Source organism: Antrostomus carolinensis, unplaced genomic scaffold, assembly GCF_000700745.2.
Source record: "Antrostomus carolinensis isolate BGI_N321 unplaced genomic scaffold, ASM70074v2 Scaffold56031, whole genome shotgun sequence".
In the NCBI taxonomy this organism is placed as follows: domain Eukaryota; kingdom Metazoa; phylum Chordata; class Aves; order Caprimulgiformes; family Caprimulgidae; genus Antrostomus; species Antrostomus carolinensis.
Genome location: NW_010293150.1, coordinates 1 through 9,910, shown reverse-complemented (window position 1 = coordinate 9,910; position 9,910 = coordinate 1). Strand labels below are relative to the sequence as shown.

General features: G+C 50.1%; 1 protein-coding gene across 1 annotated transcript; it reads right to left on the bottom strand.

Annotated features, from left to right (window-relative positions):
- Window positions 1–4,746: 4,746 nt before the first annotated feature.
- LOC104519191 (glutathione S-transferase theta-1) lies at window positions 4,747–8,535 on the bottom strand. Its single transcript, XM_010177160.2, has 5 exons — window positions 8,358–8,535; window positions 7,078–7,165; window positions 6,261–6,411; window positions 5,508–5,684; window positions 4,747–4,950 (listed from the first exon to the last, which is right to left on the bottom strand). The coding sequence occupies exons 1-5, from the start codon at window positions 8,533–8,535 to the stop codon at window positions 4,747–4,749; spliced, it is 798 nt and encodes a 265-aa protein (XP_010175462.2).
- Between the last annotated feature and the right edge of the window lie 1,375 nt (window positions 8,536–9,910).

Below are 9,910 nucleotides of genomic sequence, written 5' to 3'. Positions count from 1 at the left end.
TGGGCTGAGGCCGCAGGGGCTCAGCCCGCTTTCCCCCGCAGCATCCCACCGCAGCCCGCACACGGGACACGCTTGTTTTCGGAACACAGCTCTGCAGGGACGTGTCACGCTGCAAACGGGGCCCTTGTGTGACAGCTCTCAGCCTGCGTTAACCTCGCACCGCCGCATCCCAGTGTGGTTTCCAGTTCAGAAGATGGTTCTTTGGTCACGTAGTCACTGCCCAGCGCTGTGAGGTGGCACCTGGATGGCAGTGAAGCGTGGAGGACTTCTCCACAGGCGTTACCTCTGCATACTCACAGTGAACTGACTTTCCTCTCTCCCTGGCATTTGTCATTTCAGATTTCCACGCAAGTGGAGGAGAACTAAAGAAGCTCAGACTGAATCCAGGCCCTTGCACAGAGCCCACAGGGTTTCACAGCTGTACCATTCAGGGAAGGTGACATGCTGCTTGAGTACAAGGACTTCTGGGACTCTGGAAGATAGAGCAGCTGAACCACTCAGAGCAATGTCACCCCCAGTCAAACCCAGCTCGGCTCAGCTGACACCTTTTTATCAGTGCTGTGCCAGAGAGCTTGTCCATCACACACAAATCCCTGGAAAGAGCCACAGGAACCTCAGGGAGAGGGAACTGGAGGATCAGTTGCTCTGTTCCTTGTGTAAAGGGTCATTACAAAAGGTGGTGAGAAGGTTTGGATACTGAGCTGGGAGCTCATTGACTGGATAAACTACAAACTGGAACACTTTCAGGTGCTTCATTTTATACCACTTTGCCACGACTTCTGCCCTGAGAACTCCTTAGGAATGAGGATTATCATTAGACTGGTCAGTCTGCCAGAGCCTGGTGAACAAGCTGCATCTCCGCATCAAGTACCGAGTCCGCTGCACCTTGCACCTACTTTTGGAGTCACTGTGCAGATTTAGAACTGCACGGTAAGAGTTTTTCAGTTTCTTGGCCAGAAAAGGGAGAGGGGCTGTGTACACACACCCTTCAGCTCCCCAGCTGTATGGTTTTACCCTCTAGAGCACCTGCACGCAGCACCAACACGCCAGAGATGAAGGCTCATATTGTGGCAGGTGCTTGAGTTCATGTCAAACTCCTTCAGTGCAAAGAAATCTTAAGGGAGTGGGGAAAAGGAGTGTGAACATGGCTCTGCACAGGTAATAGTCCAAGAAGCCTTTGTGCTTCAAAATGGTTGTGTGTCCCTACTCTCAGATATCACTGAGAGAGTTTGTTGATCTCAGCAGTGGGTTGCAAGATTAACAGCGTGGGTTCACTTTGCTCCTTTATGGTTCAGTTGATCCATTAGTCCTATCTGGACTTCAAAGATCTTTTCATGTGCCTCCTGCCAATGTTCCTTCCTTAAGTTTTTCTCTGGTTTGCTGACTGCACTGCACAACCCACACAACCACAGAGATATTTTTATCTGGTTGTGTTACGTGGCATTTGATTGCATTTTTCCTGGCTCTTGGCTAGTACTTCTAGCACTGTATCTTCATTGGGCTCCCCCACCTCAAAGGCTGCTTTTCCTCCCTGTACTTTCTCTGTCAGCTTTTTTTTTGGAAACAGGAACAACACAGACAAAATAGTAACTTTTGCAGTTTATTTCTTAATCATTTAGAAAATGTCTCAGGATGTGTATCTGTTTTTTTAAACATTCCTCCCATTTTGTGTATCCCAGCTTTGTTTTATTCTAGAAATCACAGGTTCTCACCTATTTCCAAATAGCCCCTGGCAAGAATTGAGGAAATTGAATCAGAACAGCACATTAAACTGTCACTGGAGGTGTAACCCCTCTCCATATTCAGGTGAAAGGGGAATGGACACTGAGCAGACCTTGCACTGAGGCAGGCAAAGCTCTGGCACAACCCACTGGGTTTTGGCAGGCAGCTCCGGGGGCGCTCAGTCCAGGGGCTGGAACCAGCCAAGATCAAATGACACAAATGAACAAAATGGGGGAGGTGGAGGGACAGCAAAAGGCAAAGTACAAGGACGAGATGCCTTATCTCTATGATTTAGAGTGAAAAAAAAACCAGCAAGGCAGATTTATCTGTTGTACGACTCTCTTGCCATCCAAGGAGTTACTCTGGGGAGGTGCTTTGTCCTGCATGTGTAGAAGGGCCCAAAATGCCACTGGTCACGGCCCACACAGCTTCACTGGGAGGGTGAACCTACAGCTCAGATGGGCTTAGAGCAGAGAAGACTATGAGGAAAACAATTTAAAAGCTCCTGTCACCATGCCCGTGCTGGAGCGAGGCAGTTGCCTATCGGTGTGTTTATCCTTTGTGACACTGACAGTAGAGGAGCACGAGACAATGAGCTCTGAACATAGTTCCAGCTTGGTTTTGAAGGCAGTCATTGCAAGAGCACACAACGAGTGCCGTTTAAGGAACTTGTGCCTCATTCAAGCAGGCAGAAAATTGGCTCAAGACTCTCTTACATGGAGCTCTTGTGCTGCAAGTATCATAAATGAGGAAAAACAACAAAAAAGCACTCCATTTGCTTTGGCTCATGCAGTGGTTTTGCATGCACAGCAGCCCTGTCTCAAGATTCTGTGGGGAGACCTGTATCAAGGAGGGCTCTGCTACCAAGCCCAGTTGGGCGACTTGTCAAGATTAGCACTCTATAGATTAGGCTTTTGGTTTTGATGGTTTCTCTGCTCTGCTTTTACTTGAACAGAAGCTGCGTGAGGAATTGATGGTGCTGGTAGGAGGAGGTTTGCTCTCTACAATAAAAGGGAGAAGTTGGAGGTCAGGAATCTGGAAGTTAAGCCCAGTACAAATGTGAACAGGCAAACGTGCAGTGAGGTTGAGCAGCTTTGGGGAGGTAGCAAAGGACCTCTTTTATTCCAGCGGTGCACAGAAGCCCAGCTGGTGGCTGTGGTGAGCTGCAGGTTAGAGAGGAAAGGAAGTGGTTGGCGGTACAGTGTAAACAGGCTGTTTTCTTCAGGCTTAGCACTGCTGGCAAACTGCTATAGCGGAGCCGTGCAGTGCCTGGAGAGCTGCTGCTCAGGCACCAACCATGCCCGCACTTGCAGGGCGAGGAGAGATCTGCTGTCACCGACTTTGCCAGCTGGAGTGCAATAGGCTCTCCTCAACAAATTTACTGATTAAAAAATTAGGTAAGAAAACAAATATCCCTGCCTGTGTCAGAATTGAAAGAGTTTCGGGGCAAATCTGCTTTTTCACTGCTGACATGTAGGATTTCCTGCAGGTTGGAAGACTGGAAAGTGAAAGGGACTGGCCTGGTAGGCTGCTTTAGCTCAGCCCGCAGGGAGGTACGTTAGAAGCTGTGGTTCATGGTGCCCTTTCGAACTAAGGGGAGGTTTACTCAGGAAACAAACACAGAAGAGGCAGCTGGCTCATTCCCCCAAACCAGTAGGTCCAGCTGACAGGATGTGTGAGACTGGTTTGAGCAGCTACTTTCACCTTTTCTGAGCACTGCAATAACTTGACTTGCATTAAGGTGACAGACATCTTACACCCAAGTGTAAGATGCATGTACTGTGCAGCCACCTCTGTGGATGGTGTGACCAGCCAGCAGAGACAAACGGACTTCCAGATACAACCAGAGCTTAACAAGAAGGGGAAAAAAAAACCAAACAGTTTTGCAAACTGGAGCCCTCCCCATGGCTCACACCTGGAAACCGAAGGTCACAGGGACAGGAGGACAGGAAGGCAGGAGGGGGACAAAGGGACACAGGCTGTGAAGGGTACTGCACAGGTGGGGAGGATGAATCAGGGGCCACTTCCTTCCAAATCCTGTTTACAAATCCAAACAGAGCTACAACACGTGAAGTGTAACCATTAACTTTACTGGAGAATCTGACATGACAGAAGAGTAGTGGAACATTAACTGTGTTGGAGGCATTACTCAGCTCATACACTGCGCACTCCGCTCACCCCGGCACAGCTCCACTGCCACCAGCAGCACTCAGCAGTGGAGAGAACCTGGCTGAAATGGCTTCCATGGAGCTGGAAAAGCTGCTCCGGGGAAAGGACAGAGCAGCAGGATGGCTTGGGGAGGGGGACCCTGTGGTTGGCAGCAGTTTCACTCAGCAAAGTAGCTTTGCTCAGCTGGGCAGGCTGTTCTCTGCAGAGTATGGCATGAATCTGTGGTTCAGGATCTCTATGGGAGTAATCCCATCCTTCCCAGAAGCTGGAGGCCTCTCTTGGGTACCTGCACAACCCCCCTGCTCCTCTGCACTGTGTCCCACAGGTGAGGTGGCAGCCTCTAGTGGCCAGTGCCACCAGGGCTGGGTCCTGACCCATCCCTCTATGGAAAGAGCAAAAATCTTTCAGCTCAGCTTGTTGCAAAGTGAAAGCCATTTTCAATAATTTTTCCTTGTTTCAGACAAATCTGCTCTGCCATACCCTCAGGAAACCTTTGGCCCTTCTATAGTGCTGTGACCTAGGAAACAAAACAGGGATGGAAAGGGCAGTTCTGATGGGCACCAGTTCCCACAGGGACCAAATTGCCTCTGTCCTCAAGCAGATCCAGTGGTGATGGAGCAAGAACAAAAAGCCTATAGGGATACAGCTCACATACCTGTAGTGGACAAGAGGGGAAAGCAGCTCACTGCAGTCTGTTTAAGATGTAGTTTTCTTCCCTTCTAAGTTGCAGAAAGACTGTGATTGAAGTGCGTTTTGTGGAATGGTGTTTCTCTATGATTTTTAGAAGAAATACTGAAATACTACAAAAAGCCTGCACAAAATATTCCATTTTACTTAGAGTAGAGCCCCCTGGCTCTACTGGCTGGCCTGCTTTAGGAGCTGCTGCTTGAAATGCTCCAGCAGTTCAGGTGCAATCTTATCAGCGGTCAAGTTCTTGATGTTCAAAATCCCTTCATGGGCTTCCTGGAAGAGCTGCTTCCCCACTGCTTCTTCCACCCGCCTGCGCCACTCTGCTAACTTCGGCCTCTCCTCAAAGAGGTCATAGCCAGCACCTACGGGCTGCAGAGAAGGAGCAAGAGAACCCAGGAGTGAGTCAAACAACGCATTTGCCAGGGATAGGACCAGAATGAAGCATGGATATGCTTTTGGCTCAAGGCAGCAAACAGTCATCACGTTAGGTGGGGTTCATCTCTGGCTCTTAGCTAGCAGGAAGCAAGTGTTGTCATCGTCAGCAGCTGCTGTCCCCTGGGACATGCAGCGAAAGAGCACGGCCGTGGCTAACCCAAGAACTGACTAAGGCAGAACACAGAGGTCCGTGCACACCAACACATCTCTTCCAAACATCCATACTTGCTCTGCCTAGTTTGTAATTTATCTTTTTTTTCTGAGGATTTTTGTCCATACTTCTATAGAGAGAACTGTCTCTCAGAGTAGGTGTTCCCTGGCAAACTCAATTATGGTCAAAGTCAAAAAGTAACAAGATTTAACCCCACTAAGGAATTAACTGCAGGGAGAAAGATGTCTCATTGAAGCGGTGCTGGTGCTGCAGCCTCACCTTGGCCTGGCCTGCCTGCAGCCCAGCTTGCACATCCATCAGTGTTGGGGTTGATGCTCACCTGCATGAGCTCCACCAGTGCTACAAGGTCTGCCAGGGAGACCTCACTGCCTGCAATGAAGGGCTTGTCCTGCAAGAACTTCTCCTCAAACTGCTTCAGGACAATGTTCAGCTCTTCAGTAACACCTTCCAGTTTCTCTGGAGGAAGTGGCTGGCCTGTGAGGAGAGGCAGCAGCACCTGGTAGGGAGAAGAAGCAAGTTGCTTTTTACATATTTCCTTCCAAACTTAGTCCACACCCTCCCACTGCCTTCTTCTAAGGATCCCTCACCAGCCATGCATGAGGATAACTGGAACTGCTACTGCTAATCTCTTTTGGCAGATTAACACTAGTGTCAGTCATTAATTCCTGCCTGTCCTTGCCTCCTCCCTAGAAAGTCTGAAATTTCAACCACGAGTGTCTCGTCTCAAGGGAAGGCTGCATCATCTGCAGGCAACCGCATTTTGTTTTCCAATGGGTGGTTCGTTCTTTCCACGAAGCTGGGCAGAAGGCAGTGAGCCCTGTCTGGTGTTAGCTGCTCACCCAGAGCAAATCTGCTCTGGATCTCGGTGCATGCACAGAGCTGTGGCATGAAGTATTGGGGCCACTTCAGTTAAGCTCGGCTGAGCAGCCAAGTCAATTCCAGGTCTAGTTTTGTTCCTCTCTGACACCTGGCTTGTACATTTGCTTAGAAAGGCCCTGCAGACAGGAGGTGCTTCCCAGGCCATTGCACTCACAGCTGGTAGCACTTAGTTTTTGGTATATAGTGCTCTTACCTTAGTTAAGAACAGCTTGCTCCCCTTCCCACGGATGTTGACGTGCTGCCACGACAGGTACTCATCCACCCTAGCCCTCTTCTGCAGGTCAGATGGGTACCAGTGATCAGGAGTCTTGAATTTCCGGGCCAGGTACAGGAGGATTGCAATGCTGCCCAGAGAGCAAGACAGACCTGATAATCTGAGATTAAAGCACCTCATCCTTTCTCCTTCCCCCAGATTTTGCATTGCTGGACCAGCAGCACTACAGACCTGATCCGAGTCAGGTGTAAGCACAGGACACAACAGCCAGCGATGCGCAGCACACCAGAGGGATGTGCTGGCCAGACCCGCTGCCTGTGGACAGCAATTACGTGATTACCTCAGCCCAGTGAGACAGACGTGCCCTGCTGGTACAGTTCCCCCATCAATAGTTTTTGAGCAAATATGAGCCACAGAATGAGTTTATATCAAATCCCAGCTCTGTGTTGCCTGGGTGCCCAGCAGCAGGTGCCGTGTGTCAGATTCACTGCGTCGACCTACAGCCTCCAGCTGTAGAGCAGGAGGACAGACTGGCAGGTATTTAAGCTCAGAAACACTGCCTACGTGCAAGCTAGCTCTGAGCAGCAGCTCACAGATTTTTCCACGATCAAGTTGCTTACACGAGAAAGCTTCTCTTGAAACACAGGTTTATCTGATGTACAGGAGGGTCAGGTAGGAAGGAGGCAAACAACTACCTGGGCTGGAGTCCCCACAGAGACCTCACAGTACACTGCCAGAATCCAAGCATTAGGATAAACAAAACTGCAGTAGGGCTTTGAGCTTCTGTGAGCCTCACCTCTCTGCTAAGGTGAAAGAACCATCCCTTAACGCAGGCACCTTCATCAGGATGTTCACCTTCTGGAACTCCTCCGTCCTGTGCTGCCCTGAGGAGGGAAAGGAGAAGTTTGACCCAGCAGTGATGCTCAGGACCTGTCTGCAAACACCTGAGGAGTCTATGGGGACCACCTGGCCTCAAGTTGCTGGTTTTGTTTGTACAAATACAGTCTTGTTTAAGTTTATAAGCACTCAAGAAGTGCTGCAGGGTGAATATGGGCTCTGCCCTATGATGTCAGGTTACTTGCTTATTGCCTGCACACCAGAACAACCTCTCGACGAAGGTCAGAATGGTTAAGAGTCCTTCCACACCCCCAGCGCTTGTCAACCCAGGGCTCTATCGATCAGCTCTAAGTCTGTGCCTGGAGGGACCCATCCTGTACGAACCCAGAGTGAATACTGAGCGCCTTGGAGGAAAGGGATCTCGGTGTCAGAAATATGAACCACAAGGACAGTGGGAAAGCAAGGCAGATACAGGTTGGGTTTGGTTTTTTTTTTGCTGGCAGATAATGTAATTTATATTCAACTCTCTTTTTAGTCCTCAGATGAAAATAGATTTTTGTGATTCCATATAAAGCCATGAGTATTTCATTACAGATCTATCACTCAGCTCGCTGTGTGGGTTTTGCATATCCTTTATCAGAGCAAATATGGATTTGAGTTTGCTTTTGAGCTCTTTCAGCCCCCACAAAAGGCAGGCAGGCTGGACCTGACAGGAGAAAGGGCTTTGTCCAGCTGAGGTCTCAGTGTGCTCCCTGATCCTCAAACCCGGTCCCAGGAGCCTTGTTTTATGTGACTCATTCATGCCAGCCTTTTCCAGCCCCTGGCCTCAGTCCTGTGTTCACACCTCTGTATTGAGGCTTCTCTAATGTCTAACCCCCTGCCGTGCCATGTCCTGCTGTGTGAGTCACCTGAGGATCTCTTGTGCCAGGGGAGATGCTCTGGAAATGGTTTCAGTTTTCCTAGTACTTGACAGACCTGATTTGTGACTATTCCCCTGTCACTTGGCTCACAGCCACTCTTCCCCACTCCCTCTCAAACATACCTTGGGATTTCCTGCACCCGCTGTGCAGATTCCAGATCCTCAGGTATCCCTGGAGTGTCCTGTGATTTCTGTTTTCACTTTTTCCACCCATTTCCTTGAGACACACCCTACCAGGGCCCAAGAGCTTTTCTGGGGGGACACATTTAACCCACCAGCTCAAATCTGGGTATACCTTCCCTCACCTGGCCCTTACATACCGTGCAGGGATGGGTCCTCAGGCCGTATCCCCGAGTGCGTGCTCATTCGGGGGCCGGTGTGCCGGTACCCACCTGCCGAGCAGCCGGATGCTGAGCTAACCCAGCGGCCGGTACCAGGAGTGCTTCCCCACGGCGTGGGAGGTGTCCACGCTGCAGGAACAGGACACACCTCCAGCATTCCCATAAGTCAAATGACCCATCTTACATCCACTGACCAAAAGCAAGCACTGATGCCACGGGACACAGAGCACTGGGAAACTGTGACTGAATTTGCTTTCCTTCCTCTCAGTTCCCCAGTACTTGTATTTCAGTCATTCCCTTCTCCTCAGTGCTCTCATTTCTTGCCTGCCAGTCTCCTCTCCTTTGCACCAGTGTCTCATCTCAACAGTTTATTTACTGGGAAAGAAGGGGAAGGACACAAGATGAGCCTGCCCCCAGCTACATACAACAGCAAATTTTTTTCCTACCAAGACAGGTCAGAGAAAAGCCGCAGCAAAGTGTAACCAACACACAGCTACGGTGTGCAGGGGAACACCCAAGACTAAACCACAACAGGCCTGAGGTTCCTCTCAGTCACAGGCTGAAGCTTCTTTTGTTCCTTTATCAATTTCAGCCCCATGAGCCTCCTCATCTTTCATTGGTTTTAAGCGTTACTTACCGAGGTGTTTTTATAACAAATACCTTAATTTCAAATCCAGCAGAGCTCTGGGAAGGTTGAAGGATAGCTTTTACCAGCTTCAGTTACAAAGAAAGAAGATACAGATCTTTGGGCACACTTTGGTGAAAACATAATACCTCTTGGGCAGGCTCCTACCAGTTATCAGTTGGGTTTAATACAAACGAAACCCCTTTCCCTTCATTGCTCAGCATTCAGATCCCTCACAAAGTCTTTGCAAGCCCGTCCTCAACCCTCTCCAAAGAAAACCATCACAGACAGCTTGACCTGACCAAGCCCCAAAGCAGGGCTGGCTGTCCTGCCCTACCCGCACACGGGGGGACTCAGTGGGCTCTGGGGGTGAGGATCCCTCCCCCGGGCTGCTGACCCCTGCTAAGAGGGGGAAAGCTGCTCTGCAGCAACCGCTGCTGCTTACCAGAGCACAAAGTGTTCTAAGGAAGTTGAATTAAGGAAGAACTGCACACCTCAGCTGTCCTCACCCATACGTGAACATCCCATCTCTGCTGCTTTCTGCTTCCCCTCTAAATAGGGAATGGCTCCAGACTTTGCACATCCTGAGCCCTTCTTCTCGGCAAAGTGGCTTTTTTTTTTGGAGACCCATTTGCTGCTGGGGCAGGACCAGTTTGGCAGATACCACACACCTTTGCAGGGTTGTATTTGTTGCACAGGAGATCAGGAACCGAGACCGATCCTGACAAATCGGGGTTTCTTTAGAAAATCAGCTGCTGGTTTCAACTTGAGATCAGGAGCCTTTTGCAGCTGGCGGCCACCCCACCCTCCTGCGGCATCTCGCACCGATGGGGACGAGTGAGTCACCGGGTCCCACCCGAGCGGGCGGCTGGGACCGACCCGTTCAGCCGGGAGCAGCGGGGGGAGC

Bases quoted from the DNA above. Each gene is read 5' to 3' on its own strand.
- LOC104519191 (XM_010177160.2), bottom strand. From the start codon at position 8,535: ATGCTGGAGGTGTGTCCTGTTCCTGCAGCGTGGACACCTCCCACGCCG. The intron at 7,166-8,357 runs GTATGTAAGGGC...TTCCCTCCTCAG, and splicing joins TGAGGACCCATCCCTGCACG to GGCAGCACAGGACGGAGGAG. The intron at 5,685-6,260 runs GTAAGAGCACTA...TCTCCCTACCAG, and splicing joins GCAAGCTGTTCTTAACTAAG to GTGCTGCTGCCTCTCCTCAC.